Source organism: Vanessa tameamea, chromosome Z (assembly GCF_037043105.1).
Source record: "Vanessa tameamea isolate UH-Manoa-2023 chromosome Z, ilVanTame1 primary haplotype, whole genome shotgun sequence".
Classification (NCBI taxonomy): domain Eukaryota; kingdom Metazoa; phylum Arthropoda; class Insecta; order Lepidoptera; family Nymphalidae; genus Vanessa; species Vanessa tameamea.
Genome location: NC_087341.1, coordinates 6,006,113 through 6,023,771, shown reverse-complemented (window position 1 = coordinate 6,023,771; position 17,659 = coordinate 6,006,113). Strand labels below are relative to the sequence as shown.

The 17,659-nt window shown below is 30.3% G+C and overlaps 2 protein-coding genes across 3 annotated transcripts; one reads left to right on the top strand and one right to left on the bottom strand.

The window, feature by feature from the left end:
* The first annotated feature begins 1,905 nt into the window (after positions 1 to 1,905).
* On the top strand, positions 1,906 to 3,041 carry LOC113396062 (uncharacterized). The gene has a single exon (XM_026633837.2). The coding sequence runs from the start codon at positions 1,906 to 1,908 to the stop codon at positions 2,971 to 2,973; it is 1,068 nt and encodes a 355-aa protein (XP_026489622.2). The 3' UTR covers positions 2,974 to 3,041.
* Positions 3,042 to 3,270: 229 nt separating this feature from the next.
* LOC113396110 (nuclear pore complex protein Nup153) lies at positions 3,271 to 15,889 on the bottom strand. Of its 2 annotated transcripts, none has more exons than XM_026633921.2 (7): positions 15,514 to 15,889; positions 11,886 to 12,116; positions 10,882 to 11,125; positions 10,469 to 10,795; positions 10,232 to 10,391; positions 7,087 to 9,961; positions 3,271 to 6,464 (listed from the first exon to the last, which is right to left on the bottom strand). In XM_026633921.2, the coding sequence occupies exons 1-7, from the start codon at positions 15,574 to 15,576 to the stop codon at positions 6,294 to 6,296; spliced, it is 4,071 nt and encodes a 1,356-aa protein (XP_026489706.1). In that variant the 5' UTR covers positions 15,577 to 15,889; the 3' UTR covers positions 3,271 to 6,293. The 2 variants fall into 2 exon arrangements, with proteins under 2 accessions (XP_026489706.1, XP_026489714.1); XM_026633929.2 differs by having other exon boundaries at positions 3,271 to 6,461.
* Positions 15,890 to 17,659: the final 1,770 nt, after the last annotated feature.

The window sequence follows — 17,659 nt, the reverse complement described above, 5'->3', positions numbered from 1 at the left end:
AAATAAATACTATGTTTATTTCATGGAATACTCATTCTATTTTAATTAATAAAAACCTGAGTATTTATTTATTTTATATTATATATAATTAAACATATTTAATGATCATATTGTTATTTTTGACAATAATTCATAGCATTAAAGGACAGGAAGAGGACGACCTAAGAAGACATGGATGGAGTTTGTGAGGAGGGATGAGAATGGAAGAATAAGACATACTGCGCCGACAACTTAAGCACTACTACCGTCGGAAAGCAGCCTCCAGCTAAAAGAAACATTCTAATCTAAAAAGTAAATTAATATTTATATACAGGGTTATTGGTAATTCGACGTATTCCCGTTAGGAGGTGATAGGGGTGATTATTTGCGATAATTTTAACCCCATATGCATAATGCAAAAGTGAACCATTTTTGAGTTATAACGTTTTATAGATTTTTTTACCGAATTAGTCAAATTATTCCGCATCATATTTGATACGCTTTTTTTATTCTTACTTTGGGGTCTTCCGCGGATGAAACAGGCGAGACGGCGTAAACTAGAGATTTCATGTGACCCCAGACAAAGAACTCAACCGGCGTTTAGTCCGAACTCCTACCAGGCCACGGAATGGGTCCTACTGATGGGTACTCCAATTAGGAAAAGGGGCAGTACATCTGTCTTGTTGGTATATGATATTTTGTCTCGTAACCGTCTTGGTAATCTTCTTCTTTCTATAAATAAGTCTTCGAGAAGGATAGGATTTTTGTGCACTTTCTCACTTCAATCATGCTCATTTTGGTAATTAGTAAACCCATTTTGATCGATTTTGAATTTCAATTTTCAAACAAGACGCGACTCCTAAATTAATGCTTAATGCGGTAGGCATGAATCTACAAAAAATAACTCTCCTTTCAGGGACCTCTTCGTGAATAATTTGCGCAGGAGTATAAATATAAATGGTGGTGATGGAATCCTGTATTATGCACTGTAGACTATGCTGTGTGTGCTGTGCTCTGTTACAGAGAGTCGTGCGGCGAAGGTGTTTGTCGAAATGGTTCGAATGTTTCATCGATAAATTCTTATCCTCTCAGTAATTAACAACATGGACTGGGAGTCTTTCGACATTAATTTGTCGTCTCTGAACACTACCAATTTCCCGGATTCGCTTATTATAAACTGATACATCGGGTAGCCGGTGAAGAGGAAACCGACGCGAATAATCTTGCATTGGTTAGGTAGGTATTAAACTTATTTGCGAGACATTCAAAGAGTGAATTTAAGTTTTGTTCGAATACAAATTTCTGCCAGCGTCCTTTGTGGTCATTTTATTTCGGTTGTTTTGAAATAAGATCCTAGTTGTTATACATTTTTGGAGAGCTGATAAAACAGTTATGTTTTTAAAATAATCTGCAGGACAAGTTTCATAACGGCTTTTTTTGTTTTCAAGGCATTTTTGTGGGAAAAAAACCAAAAAAAATTGAAATAATATCTTTTTCCGTCTCGCACTTTTAAATTTGGACCGATAATTATTGTTTTAATATTGACAAATAACCAGTGTTTATTCGTTTTTATAAATCAGAAGAAAAAAATAGATTTTAATTAACACTTTTTTTTAAATAAATTTTTGAAGTTGCATTTTTGACTTATTTTGAAAAAATCTAAAAAACGTTATAACTCAAAAATGGTTCACTTTTGCATTATGCATATGGGGGTTAAAATTATCGCAAATAATCACCCCTATCACCTCCTAACGGGAATACGTCGCATTACCAATAACCCTGTATATATAGTAGATACTTATTTATTGACAAGATAAAAAATGCCATTAATAATTACTGGCACCAACAAAATAGTACAAAATAAGAAAAAAGAAAGTCTTTCAAAATAATTACTAAAACGTAGTACTTTCTATATATATAAAAAAAATGTCTACAGCTAAAATTAAGAAGGCCCCTTTTGGTTTAAGTGTGAAACGTTTCGGAAAAATTACTGTGCATCCAGGTTTAGACCCAAGCGGTCTTTATTCAACAAGACCAGACGGCTGTGATCCGTGCCTTTACAACCCAAAAAATATTAGTAAAAGTTTTCCTATTAAAAAAAATAGAATTTCCAGCAAGGATCCATGGAGATACAAAGCAGAATTGGAAGATTGGGCAAGAAATCTCGGGTATAGAAATCAGAAAGTTTTACAACAAAGAAAATGGTTCGATTCCATTCTCGGCCCCGCTTGGCATGAGGTTACATACGGAAAAAAATACGAAGCTGCATGCAAAAACCTAGGCTTTGGGAGAACTCCTCGCGATAAAACCAAAAAGAGTGAGATCCCTGGACCCGGTACGTATTACAAAAGTGTTCCTTTTAAAGCCCCTTATGGTTCACATTCTGTACGACCTAGTTTTGAAAGAGAAGAACCTTGCAGATTTAAAGATACCTCAACGAAATGGTCATTGGCACCTAACCGTTACAGAGTGATCGATAAACAATGTGTCGAAATGAAATCAATGAAAGTTGTTTCTTTACGTGGACCATATGATCTTTTTACGGGAAAACGTGACGAAAGTACAATAAAAAATCATTTCGCGAGTATTATGAGATGTACTGCGGCTACCTGGCCCTTAGCCCTCGGAACGACATTAAATAGATACAAAAACTCACACTTTGGAACGATGAATAAAACAAATCGAAGTCTTCCACACAGAGGACGCAATACTTTGGTAGATATATCAATGTGTATTCGAAAAGCTGAAGAACCTGGACCAGTGCATTATAACATCAGTAAAGTTAAAACATTTAAACAGAATAAACGTGGTTTTAATAGCAGCTATGACAAACCGCCAGGATATAAACGTGTTGTTGTATGGCCGGGAGTCGGAAGGTACACCATAAAAAATATAGATTGCGGCATTGACGGCAAGGGGCATCGGCACGTATTTCTGAGCAAACAAAAACGGACTATTGGCGCTATTCTGCCTGAACCGATGAACTCTTTTTAAGAAAAACTATTTATTTACAGGATAAGTGCGTTATAATTGTATCACCTAGCTAAATGTTCAATACCATCATAAGAAACTTACATAAAAGCACTCATACTATCATATGTCTTATTATTTAAACAGGCAAGTGCAAGTGAAATTCGCAGTTACCGTCCATCATAAGATTTTGCTTGTATACAGTTTTAAACTAAAATATACATACACCGCTACTTTTTGTATTAAATATTTTAAACAGTACAAATGATGTATGCGCTTATACTTAAAAGGATATTTTGGGCAAAAATAATAAAACTATAATAAATGGCCGTTTGTATTGAGGAACAAATCTAAAAGCATTGAATTCAAAACACGATATTTAATTTAATTAATTTCCTTTATGAACATTGAATTTAATATCAAATACACGAAATAGTGTATCGATAATATTTTAGTTTTGCTCCCCAACTTTCATTATATCTTTATTGTAATGTTGATATTACAGTTTAATTCTATTACATATTTTACACGGTTACGGTTGGTAGGACGCATATAGATAACCTTCCATTAATTACTACCACAATAAAAATAGTCTTATCATACCTTAAATACGTCCTCGCACAATGTAAATTAAAACTAAATTATTGCAACTAAAATTTATCTATCGCCTCATACAAAATAAAACATAGCAAAAAATATTTATACGAATGTTGATAACAAATACAAGTAAAGAAATAGTAGCTGTTACTGTTCACAATTTCATAAATCACAGCTACAGCGAACTAAAATTCTGATTTAATAAAGTAATAACACAAATCATTTTTGAAGAGAACGTATCAAATCAATACTATCTTTACAGCTAGAGCCTTGTATTTAAGGTGTTCTCGAAAATACTCCCTTGTGGTAAGTAAATTGGACATACCCATAATTTACTTACATGAACTTGCAACCGTATATTGACAAAATTCAAAGAATAGTAAATAACATAGTTAAAAAAAACGAGAAACGTATTAAGGTAAATTTTCACTTCCCAGAAAGTGAAATATTAGATACTAGCACAAATTACACAGAATCATCAAATACTATTTTCATATATAATTTTGTTACACTGATATTTTACACTTATCAATAAGATCCTATAAAGCAAAATATTTTACTGAATTAAAATATCGGAATGGACTGTCTAATAATGTAAAGGCAATTTGAGTTAGATTCATATTTACCTTTTTTATAAAACAAATGGATTACTTATTTGGAAATACATAAATTATGCATCGATAAAAATATTTTTTCATTAAAATGCTTTAATCTTCATATTTATTTATAAGGGTGGTATACCTAAATACGAATGGCTTTTAACTATACTTATATAAATAAGAAGTACAAAGCGTTGAAATTTAAACTGTAATCATATTTTAAAGTTTTAACAAAACAAATTGAAAAATACCTTTGAAAATTAAAGAAAACCATTGAATACATTAAGTGCCTGAAAAGGTTACGTTACTTAAAGTATTTGTTCGTATACAAAGACACTATTCAGTGACAACTATTTAATTATCTTGACAAGCATTACAAGTGTACCTTAATTCATTAAAAGTATATTTTCCATAAATAAAGTAAAAAACGTTAAGACAAAAACAAATCTCTTTCGATTTTACCATTATAGAAAGTGAAGACCTGCTTCCTTTATGCACATTTGTTTGTTACATCAATGTGAATATTTAACATCGTCAATAACTTTGACGACCATCTTTTGATCCTTTATTGTTTAAAAACATTATTTACAAGAAAAAAACATATTTCGAAAGAAATACATCACTTATATTCTAAAAATATTTCGGAAAGGATATTGTGATTATTTTTGAAATTTATAATTAACATTTAGAAAACATTTTCGTTCAAAAATGTATATTATAAGTAACAATATATCCTCAGTTGTCAGTCCTGAGGAACTAAACATCTTGGCGCTCATATACAATTTTGATATATGACATTAAGTACTAAGTGATTTCAGTGGCAAGGAAAATTTCAAGAACCGGAACTAGCTCAAATATATTATGTTAATAAATTTTAGTACTTTGTGCTTACAAATGATAACGTCAATCATTTTAAGAGTAATTTATTTTCATAGTAAAAAAAACAAATAAAAATTAAGAGTTGATAATTTAATATAAGGGGATTATGTCATGTGTTTAAATTCTTTCAGTATAAGTCAGTCAATCATTGTATATGTGAACATTTTGTTTGTATTAAAATTAAAAAATATATAATCTATAATATCCAGTAAAAAAAAACTGCACTGTATAAAAAATAGCCCAGGCTCAAATTAAAAACATAGACTAATGATATGAAATTGCCAGAACAGGGCTTAAAATCAAAATGAAATAAACCGCCAAAATAACCAATGGGATGTCGACAATATTCAAAGTTATGTTTTTAACATACATATGTAAGTAACATCCAGTAAATCTCACTGTTGAATGTAAAGCGTCACCCTTTACTCTTAAGTTGTTTTTTTAATTTTTAAAAACATGGTTATTCTGAAATATATATAATGTATCAATGATATTAAATGATATTTAAAATGTGATAATTAATTTGACGTTTAAATTAATCAGGTTCTTTAATTAATATTATGTATTAAAAAAAGCATCATAAACACTGAAACACTGCACTAATTCACATAGAGACTTGCTATGACATGCATGAAATATTTCATCAGTTAATTTTTCTACATAACATTTAGATTATATTATGATATTGTGTAACACATAGATGTAATTCAAAACATTTACTTACTTTTAAATGTATAATTAAGACAAGAAAATTGTTACCTAAAATATCACTATTAGGCTTGAGAACTTTTTCCACTATATAGTTTCATAGTTATATCCCTTTTTAATTTATTAATTATAATTCCAAAGTTGCTTCTAGTAAGTAATATTATACAATTTTTAACTACACCTTGTTCACTGTCAAGAAAATAAATTACTTATGCATCTGTTACATCTACATGTTTGAATGTAAAGTTAAACCTGATCATTTTTTACTTTATGTATGTTAGCATTTCACAAAGGTAAAAGATTGGGAGACATGATTACAAATGTAATATCAATACTTACATAAAAAAAGGTATTTTTAAGTCTTATTCCAATTATATTAAATGTAATGTAATCTAAACTTCCCTTGATTCTATCCAACATTTACACAATATAATCTGAAATTTGTGTTGACAACTTATTATTAATTCTTTGCTTTAATCTTGTAAGTGAACAGGGTTCAGATAAACTTAGTCTTCCACTACATAATTACAAATGGTTTCTAAAGGTTGACGTCCGTGGGATTCATCGCTGCGAGGTCCTACGAATTGCTTTTCTCACACGTCGACCAGAAATATACGGGGAACTGCCCATATTAAACTGAACCTGCGTTGACCCTGCACTCGCAGGCGTTGCACCGAAATTGTATACGCCACCAGGATGTTGTTGCTGCTGCGGTTGCTGTTGTTGCTGCTGCTAAAGTGATAATGTCCATTATCATACATATCGTACATTCGGATACTAAGGATTGGGATACGAAGGACTACTTCAAAATATGTTTATTGATGATTACATATTATTAGACAATGGAATTTCATTTGGTTGGCATTATATTGGAATGCAGTTAGTATAGAATCTCCACTATTATATTTATAAAAACATAAACATAATCAGCCTGTAAATTTCCCTCTGCTGGGCTAAGACCTCCTCTCCCGTTGAGGAGAAGGTATGGAGCATATTCCACCACGCTGCTCCAATGCCGGTTGGTGGAATACACATGTGGCAGAATTTCGTTGAAATTAGACACATGCAGGTTTCCTCACGATGTTTTCCTTCACCGCCGAGCACGAGATGAATTATAAACACAAATTAAGCACATGAAAATTCAGTGGTGCCTGCCTGGGTTTGAACCCGAAATCATCGGTTAAGATGCACGCGTTCTAACCACTGGGCCATCTCGGCTCATATTAATATATATATATATATATATATATATATATATATATATATATATATATTTATTATATTTAACAAACACAAAAATGAGTTTTTTATTAAATTTAATTTTGAAGCATGTTATATAAAGGTCATTATTTACCTGTCCAAATCCAAATATTCCAGTTGTTTGTTGTGCTCCAAAATTAAATGCTGGAGCTGGTGTAGGATTCATCGAAGGTGCTTCAAAGGTTGGAATAGGATTGTGTGACCCGAAATTGGGCGCAACTCCTGTACTAGGTGTTCCAAACATTCCCACTGTTGGCACAGAGTTACTGGCAGGCTGTGGTGCTCCAAATATATTTGGTGGGGCAGAGTTTTGCATTTGATTCGAAAACAATGATGGTTGACTGTTTTGATTTGATATTCCAAACATATTTTGAGTTGGTTGTGATGGGCTCCCAAAGGTGGGAGCAGGATTTACGTTGTTAGAGTTAAATGGTAAAGAGCTACCAAAATTAAAAGCAGGCTTTTGTGCATTATTGTTTGTGGCATTTGAGACAAACATATTATTAGAGGTATTGTTACTCGAAGACCACATGTCGTCTTTTTTTACTGCGGCACCAAATAGGCCAACTGGTTGCATTGTAGATGAGATGTTGGTTTGAGACAAGTTGTTGGTCTCAGACAATGAATTTGTTGATAAGACAAGTCCACTTAACGGATTTGCAGTTCCCAGTGCATTGCTGCCTGATAGTCCACCCAATGGATTTACTGCTGGCAATCCACTACCACCAGATAAGATATTCCCAGTCATATTATTCGCACCAGGTAATCCACCAAGTGTATTTCCAGACAAAACATTACCAGTGCTCATAGAATTAACGTTTGTCAATGTAAAGTTATTGGCACCGATGTTACCATCGGCAGTAGCACCGAAAGGTGCTTTGAATAAAGATGGAGTATTAGGTTTATTTGTGCTTCCAAAAGAAAAATTAAATTTCGGCTGCTCCGGTTGTGCCAAGACATTTGGTACATTATTACTACCAAAACTGAATACTGGCGTGCTAGATACACCTGGTTGTGAAACAGTGGTTGTTATTGTAGTCTCTGTTTTATTAAAAAGGGATAATGTTGCAGGTGTCGATTCACTTTTTTGAAAGAATGACAAAGATGATGAAATAACGGGATCACTTTTTTGAAAAAATGACAAAGAAGAAGATGAAACAGGTGTTTCCTGTAAAGTTGTTGTTGAAGTGGTTGTTACTTGTGGACTAAATAGATTTGATGCTATTCTTATACCACTTGAAGAAAAAGTAAATGTAGTTTTAGGCACTACAGTTTCAGCTGAAGATTTTGATGTAGAAAGGAGTAAAAGATTCTGTGGGTCATTTTTTTCTACACTGTTAAGGGAATTTATACTTGAAACTGGTGTCTCAGCAGTCTTGGTTTGAGTTTGGGATGGAACTGGTGCAGCAAATATACCTATTGGTTTAATGTTTGAAACTGGCGTTATTGGTTGCTCAATTTCAGCTTCATCCTTTTCTTCATTTATTACAGTTAAAGATTTTGGCGCTTCGTCACGCAATTTGCTGCCAAGAACAGGATTATTAAAAACATTTTTACTTGTAGATTCTGCAGTTTGGTTCGGTATTCCAAATGTATATGCAGGTTTAGGAATTTCACCTGGTGTCTCTTCCAATTTGGTAAATTTATCTGATGGTTTCTTTTTTGGTAATCCAAAAGTAAATGTGTTAGATAAATTATTATTGTTAGTCTCAGACTCTGTTGCTGATGTAACTAATGTTACTGGTGTAGTTTCTACAATTTTGTTTTCAGCAAGTTTTGGATCAATACCAAATTTAAATGACATATTTGGACTAATACCAAAATTAAAACTTTTCTTTTCGGATTCTTTTATAGTTCCTGGTTTTTCTGTCTCACAACAAACGCATTTACTTAAATTGTTGTCATTGCGCACCAAGCAATTTATACACTCCCACTTTTCAGTTTGTGATTTAATAATATTTTTAAGTAAAGAAACATTACCAGTAGTTTTAGATTGATAAGCAGATTTACCATTATTGGTAAGAGGATTTTTTGAAATAGGTTTTACTTCACCACATGCAGCACATGTCTTAACACTGCTTTTATTTTTAATCAAACATACTTCACATTTCCAATCACTTTCAACACTTTCAGGTTTTGAATTGGCAACAGTTCCTTCAGAGTTGGGTTTTCTACTACCACAACAGACACAATTTTCTACTCCTTCATCATTCTTCACCCAGCAGTCTTGACATTTCCACTGTGATAGATCTATACTCACGAGTTTTGAGTTTCCAGTATTGTTGGACGTTTTTTCACAATTAACACATTTACTTGTACAATCTTTGTCCAAAACTACTTGACAGAGTGTGCATTTATTAACTTTTGTGGCATCTTTTATAGGCTTTTTACCTCCGCAACATACACAGTTAGCAGAATCTGGTTTATTAGATACCCAACAATCCTCACATTTCCAATCTTCTGATTGTGGTAGTAAATCTGTCTTTACTTTAATAATTGGATGATGAACTTTGGAGTGAGCATTATCAGCTTTTGTATCTATTGTCTTTTCTATACTCCTTTCTGGACTGCCAAATGTAAACTTTGCAGGCATTGAAGAAGCATTTACCGTTTCACTAGATACATTGACTGGAATCGAAAATTGGTAGCTGCTATTATTAGTTTTTTCTCCTGTATCCACATTTGTTTCATTAATTTTTTTATCAATACTTGCCATCATTGTGTTTACTGCTGGTGGTAAAGAATTTGGAAAATCTGTAGCAGTAACAGTTGAAGAACTTGGTATTAGTTTGGGTGTCGGAATGCCCAAGGAAAACTTAGGTAAATTATCTTTATCAATTTGTAAAACTGCAGTAGGAAGATTGATAGGTTCATTGCTTTCGTACACTGCCTTTTCCTCTCTGTTTATCCTAGTCAATCTGGACTTAATTTTAGTGGTTAACTTATCACTTGTCTCTTTCAGTGTATTACTGCAATAAATAAAATATAATATTAATAAATAAAACTGTAACAAAACATTTTAGTAAACATTTTTTTGTATTCCTTGTGTAGGTTTCACAACCAACCTTACTTTATTTAATTTTTTACTGAACTTAATATAAATTAACACCCTTTTTGAGATTGATTGTCTATCTGAACTATCTGACATTGCAAATCAGTTATTTTTAGACATTGCCAATACCATCTAGCAAAGTAAAACAAATAAGTGTTGATTTTTTATTTACTAATTATTTATTAACCTTTGATTTGTTGGTGCTGGATATGCCATAAAATCAGGTGAGCTACTGTGCGATGCCATTAACTGTCGAGCAGCACTGGTTGTATCCATAAGTCTTGACTTTTGCTTGAGTCTTAATATTGTTGCAATGCTTGGCACATGAAGTTCTTGTGTTTTATATGCTGGAAAAATAAAACATTCTTATATAAAAACTGTGTTCCTTAAAATTATGTCATATATACTTTTATATAATACTTACAAAGTCCTTTGCTACTGCTGGCTTTAGAACTGTCTAGAGTATTATTATTAGAAGACTTCATGAATTGAGATATTCTTTTAGCTTCCATTAATGGAGAGGAATAATTTTCTAACAAATCCAAAACGCGTCTAGCTGAGTGACTAATAGTAACATTGTCATCATTGCTTTTATTTGTTACTAAGGTATCCTTTCTTTGTTTAATATTTGGTTCATTCATGTAAGCACTTATTGCTCTACCATATATTGCCTGTCTAGTATAAAATGGAGCAGAAAGATAACTGGCTTTGAATTGTGGTTCTCTAAGACCCATGCCCGATGTATTACTTACTGAAATAAAGATTTCAATAAAATATAATATTATATTACCATTCACAAAAACACATTTGTTACAAAATTAAATGTTAATTTCTTACCATAATTTTCTTCGTGGTTAATGTTAAAAAGGGACTTTCGTCTCTTTAAAACAGAATTGTTTTCATTTAAACTTGAATCCAAATAAATTGGCTCTTTTTTGGTTTCGTTAATAGATTCTTCAGATGGTGAATGCAGCTTTGTGGACACAAAATTTGATTCTGGTCTAAATGCATTTCTACTTATTGGAGACTGCATTTCACTATATGTTGCAATGGACTCTGTGTTAGTACTCGTACTTTTTGTCTGAAAATATTGAATCATAAATAAACATATATAAAGTATTGGTATTAGTATAATACATTTTTTACAGAAAAGATCTGTTAGTAGGTGTGCACATATTGTTACATTTTGTGTTATGTCTAATCAATCAATGCGTAATGTAATGAAAATATTTTTATTCTTGTTTTGAATTAAATTAAAATATTTTGTTTAATATAATATTATTTACACTGTACATACAAGTTGATATCAAATGATTGTCTCAAAAATTTAACCTATTTCGAGTATAAATAAAAAACTTCAAAATAGAGGTCACTTTTCTTCTATTGAGAATTTTTTTAATTTATATAAATAAAAGAAAAAGGAAACATTCCGCAAAATCAAGTAAGGATTCCATATTTCCCTTTATAGCAGCTCTTAAAATAATTAATTTCCCTTATGGTGTGTATGCGAATTTAAAGCGAAATATTCACTAAATATCTCGTGCACAAATAATAGTGTTAAAAATGTTATTTGATATTTTGACGAAATTTACTAATCGTAACATTCGATGTTGTGCACATCTTTGGTTATTACATTTTTTAACTTTCCAAATCACTATTTAAAAAACCAAAGATCAAATACTTCATAAATTACATTTTTGGATATATTTATGATCTTTATTGAAATTATTTGAAATCTATTTCTTATAGTATAAAAAAACGTGCCTTCACAAAGATACAAGTATTAAAATTATATAGATTGGCAGGACTGATTCTTGATAAATATTTTTGATATTACTTACTTCTGGTGGAATATAGGTGTTCGAAGTACCCGGGGAACTATATCGCATTCTTTTAGCAGGTGGCTGAGTTGTAATTGGACTTTCTGGAGCCTCATCTTCAGTTGAAGAATCCGTTGATTCAGCTGTGGGTACTGATCCATTAGTGTTGGTAGAACTAGGACTACTGAACCATTTTGTTATTGTAGATGGCAAAAATCCTGTCATCTTTGATGTTACATTCTTGACAAAGGACTGAAAAAAAATAATAGACACTCCTTAACTTATGTATGTTACGTATGATATCCATATTATTACTATAAAAGCGAAAGTAACTGTCTGTCTGATATACTTTCACTAGTAAACCACTAAGCCATTTTTGATGATATTGCCCATTTTTATTCATATCAGCCTTAACTGCCAATTCTTTAATTGTGAAGTTCAAATACCCATTTCTACAAAACAAGAGGTTTTTTATAAACAAATAAAAAACAGTAATTAAAATAAAAAAACCTTAAGTTTCATTGGAATCAGGCCTTATAGGGTAAAATATGTAATGGAACTCAATCAATAAAGAATTGTAAATTTTGTAATACTGAAATATTACAATTCATTTATTTAGGTTCATCATTAATTAGAAATTCATTAGAAAAATTAATGCAGTAGGATTTTAAGGTTTTTGCCTACTCCACCCCAAAATGGTTTAATATTAGTAAATTTCCGTTTTTGAAAATAAATTGTTAGTTTAAAAATATTTTTATAATTTTTAATAAATATCTATAACAACATAAAAGTCACAATTTGCTGGAATCCATTCCTCATATTAAATGTTGCTAACTTATCTTCGTTTTGCATTATCTTATAATTTAAATTAAAAAAAATATTACATTTTAAATGATTTAATATAAAATCAATTTATCATTGAATACAATAAGTTAAATTAATACAATTTAAAGTACATTGATTTTTAAAATATTCCTTACTCAAACTTAATTTGAATAGCATGATGGCAATTATAAAAATAAATATTATCATGTAATCCCTGTTCATAAGCTGTCTTACTACTGGGCGTGAACCTCATTTCAGAATGAGAAAATTTCGGCCATATTCTACCACAATGGCTAGATTATGGGCCCCAATATGCTCTATAGGTAAATTATTTAACCTAGTGTTTTAGGTAGAGCGCATTTAGCCTATTCTTATCACAAAAGTAAATACAGATACTAAGTATCTATAATGGATTTGTGCAAAAAAAGTGATGTGTGTATTCCAGATAATGGATAGTGCAGCAGAGAATTTGTCAGTTTTTAAGACTAGTATAAAATGAGAAAACCTCGCAGCTGTAGCTGCAGAAAATATATAAGCAAAAGCACATAACTGGGCACAATCTTCATCATAAAAAACTTATCGCTGAAGCTACAAACCATGTTCTATAATTATGATTTCCTTTGTAGCACAATTTGATTTCAATTTGTCTTAACAACACTATGAAAAATCATGAAACACAAATTATTATTATTAAGGATTTTGAATTTCGTGAACAAGCAGTGTTTTATGCTAACAATCGAAAAAAATCATCATCAACGAATTATAACCTATGCCACATATTCCATTTGCTACTAGCTCTCTATATTCTACACTACTGAGAGTTTATGATAAATAAATGTTTATTTATATACAACACAACTGCACTTAACCACAAAATAAAAGGCATTTTTATGTGTAGTAATAGTAACTAGTCAAGTAGAATAGGGTTGTATTATAAATAGAGAAGATATATTCATCAAAAACTGTTAGTAGTGTACAATATATCTGAGTTATTAGAAAATTGAATGAAAGATATAAATCAAAGTTTCATATATCTGTTTTATTTCTTCTATTGGAATAGACTATCCTAAATATATAAACTTGTCCTTATTGCTAAACCAACTGCTTTTAATTTATTACAGCTGCATTAATAATAAAATCATGTTTAAATTTAGTTAGAGTTCCTCTTGAATCATAGGAAAATGATTGTTAAGTGATTGTATACATTATTGATGCTTTGCTCCTAAGCCAAGATATGTAAGTAAATAAAAAAGTATAAGTTAAAATTTCTTTTTTTTTTCAACTTAGCTCTTTTGTCCAATAAAAGTAAACATTACAAACTAAAAATTGAAATATTTTATAGAATGGACCTCAGCAAAAGATTTTAACCAATAATTTACTATTGTAATACCAAGTGTTGGACTATAGTCAGACAGATGGACACTGCTATTTGATAAAATATAACTTGCCACCATGTTTATTTTGAATCCAAAATTTTTTTATTGGAAAACTAACTATTCTCTAATGAATTTGTAGAATGATTTCAAATTTACAAATCCTTAACATTTAATTTTTTATATACTAATATGATTATAGGAAAAACATCAAAAAAAAAAAATTAACATTTAAATGAATATAGTAGATTCATCTAGTGTATAAAATCAAAATAGTTATTCATTATATCATAAAAGACCACTAGTTAGTCAAAGAAAATCTGATATCATTATTTTATTATTTTACTAGAATAAAAATTATAAAATATTGGATAATTGGTTATTGCAAAATTACAATAATTTGTTTAAAAAACGAAAGCAAAATAAATCTACTAACTTAAAAAATAATACTTTTATAAAAGTCTATGATTATTGAATTTGCATCATACAATTATTAAGTCATTATTTTAAGAAATACCATTCGCTTGGCATTTGGCACAAGTATTTGAAAGTTGTATAATTTAACATTACTAAACTGTATATCTTTAAAATTATTGGTGATAGCTTAGTTTCTCAAGCATTCTCGCTGATATACCTAAAATATAAACAAAAATTATTTTTACCCCTATGTACCCCTAATGTGTACCAAGCACCAACTTAAAATAAAGTATTAATTTAAAAATTCAAACAGCTATTAATTTCTTAATGATTCAATAGTAAATTTTTTTTTAAAGTTGCATCACAATACAATCGCACGGCAATAGCCAAATATTTGCAAGCACAGTTGGTCATACTTATGTACACAAAACAACCTTAATTATTTATATGGTTATGTTTGCAGACAGAACATAAATACAGCTACTTATAATAGTATATAAAGAAATTGATACCAGTGATAATAATGAGAAGAAATATTTAACATAGATTAATAGTTTAATTTATGATTGTTCAAAGATAAGTTTTCAATTGTAGCTATACAAATTATATTCATAAAATTGATTTTACTATTACTGTTTAACTATTACCAGTGATTTATGCAAAGCTTCATTCAAACAATAGTATTGCTGTTGGACATTTAAGAAAATATATTTTAATGAAAAACAAATGTGTTTAGTATAGAGAAATTAAAGCACAGCGAGTCTATTGTTTCGGAGGCAGGCATATTTAAAAGTAATGGAAATAATTTTATACAAGTCTAGTCCAAATTGAGAAAAATATATTTTATTAATATAAGTTTAACCGCAAGTATCCCCTTATAGCACATTGTTATGTCGTGATAAGTTTACTTCGAAACATAAGATAAGGGTTAAATATTAAGTCGCTAAGCATCGCGTCACCTTTGAATGGTAAAAATATACATCTACGCGTGAGGCCACAAAGTCGCCAAGAGCGGGAATTCAATGATAACTTACATTATTGGCGTCATTAGAAGACTTGGATCTCTTCTCTTTATTCACTGTAAAACTTGCGCTCATTTTTATTCTTTTTTAACACTCGAGTACAATTTAGTGCTATTAACAATTGAATTTTCGGTTAAATATATTCACAACTGGCAAAAACGTGACAAACATGGCGTCTTTATGTGTCAAAAAATAAAACGCAAGACTAAATTTTAAGCCTCACCGTGGCCACTAATGAACACTATGATAACATAAGTTACAAATAAAAAGTAATATTATCGAAAATAATTTCTGCTTTAGAGCGTAAAACTATGGAATCTTTTTAATGATTAAACGACATCACCAATTTCACGTTACCGCTAAGCTTGCGGTCACAAAAATATTGCTAGTGTAAAAAAAAAAATAAACAGGTAAAAGATGACTATCATTATTTTAATTGTCAAGTAATTAAGGTGGCGCTACCCACAAAAGTAATTGTATACACTGTTTTATAAATTGAATAACAAGTTTTATAAATTAAAATAAAATTTCACTATCCAAACAAAAATCTTGGTTCAGGTTGCAAATTTTAAAATAATTTAATCATTATGTAAAATGTGCATTATTGTTTTTGCATTCGAATAGTGTAATAAATATAAAATAATATATTTATTAATTATAATTTCAAGATTTACAGTGCGTCGATATAATTAATAATAATATATTTTAGTTTAAGGTCAAAAATTTTAGAATTATACAGGTTTTTTATAATAATTTTGGTAATATTTGTCCATTGTTAATTTTAAAGTGATATAAAATATTAATTTATTTAAACAGTACTAATAATAATTATATACATCTGTGAATTATTATTTAAAATAAAAATATAAATAATTTTATTTATAATTTATAAATGCATGCATGTATGCATATATAATATTTAAAAATAAAAGTACCCTAAAATATGCATTTCTCTCTAGACTACGTTTGTGTTTCGGAATTCTAAACAAGATTTGCCATTCTAACAAGCACACGCACACTAGACAAATAATAATTATTTAACGTTGACAAGTGCCCCCAAGTTAAGAATCAATTTTTTTTATCGACCGAAAATGTTACTGATTAGTGATTGCACTTGGAAGCACAGATAACAAACAAATTATTTAGAATTTAGATAAAAAAAAATGTATTAGGCCAATGTATGAGAGCTATTGATTATGGACCCAAAACAGATGACAATTTTTCAAAACAAATAAATAATAATTTACATCATATTATATTTAAATGATTTGATTTGAATTCAAATCTCAACTCCATCTGTCGGCCAAGAAAATAATCATGGACTCAGAAATTCTACCATGCCTCACCTCACCTATGGTTGCCAAACATGGACGTTTAATCATAAAACCCGTTAAAAAATTCGCAACTACTCAGAGAAGAATGGAAAGGAGCTGCCTAGGTATCGATCTAAGAGACAAGGTGAAAAACGTAGTAATCCGAAATAGAACAAAAATAACTGATGCTGATTTTTGCCTTGCAAAGAAAATGGAAGTGGGCGGGTCATGTTGCTAGATACAGGGACAACAGATGGACCTTTAGGGTACTAAATTGGTTGGGTCCAAAAGGTACAAGAGCAAGAGGCCTGCCATATAAAAGATGGGAAGATGAGCTAGCGACGGTGGCAGATCAGGAATGGATGGTTGCTGCCAGAGATAGAAAAAAGTGGAATTACTTGGAGGAAGCTTTTACCCGCGGGAGGTCCATACAACACAATAGCACTCGAATTATTCAATAATTAAATCCAATTGTTTTTATTTGGCTAATCTAATTGTTCTTTTTTTAATTTTTTGTGTTGTATTAAAATTTTGTGGTGTTGTAATTTAATAAAATAAAGCTGTAATAATAATAATAATATTTAAATGACCCAGTTTGACCTGTTGCTGTTGGCATAAATAATATTAATGAAAATTTGGGGTATCATTTCTTAAAAAAACCTGATTTATTAGGCTGCAACATAATCCTATAATATACTCAACAATAAATTGAGCAGCTTTTAGTCTTTTCTTTAATTTAAATTTGTATTAAGCATTGTCACAATAAATTTTTTGATAGTATAGTAAATGATGTTTTCAGGGGCTAGTAAAAATCTCATTTCATATTGTGACCATTGCTGCTTGTA

Excerpts from the sequence above, each read along its gene's own strand:
- LOC113396110 (XM_026633921.2), bottom strand. The coding sequence starts at position 15,576 with ATGAGCGCAAGTTTTACAGTGAATAAAGAGAAGAGATCCAAGTCTTCT. Across the intron at positions 12,117-15,513 it reads CTTCTAATGACGCCAATAAT|TCCTTTGTCAAGAATGTAAC; the intron begins GTAAGTTATCAT and ends ATTTTTTTTCAG. Across the intron at positions 11,126-11,885 it reads ACACCTATATTCCACCAGAA|ACAAAAAGTACGAGTACTAA; the intron begins GTAAGTAATATC and ends CAATATTTTCAG.
- LOC113396062 (XM_026633837.2), top strand. The coding sequence starts at position 1,906 with ATGTCTACAGCTAAAATTAAGAAGGCCCCTTTTGGTTTAAGTGTGAAA.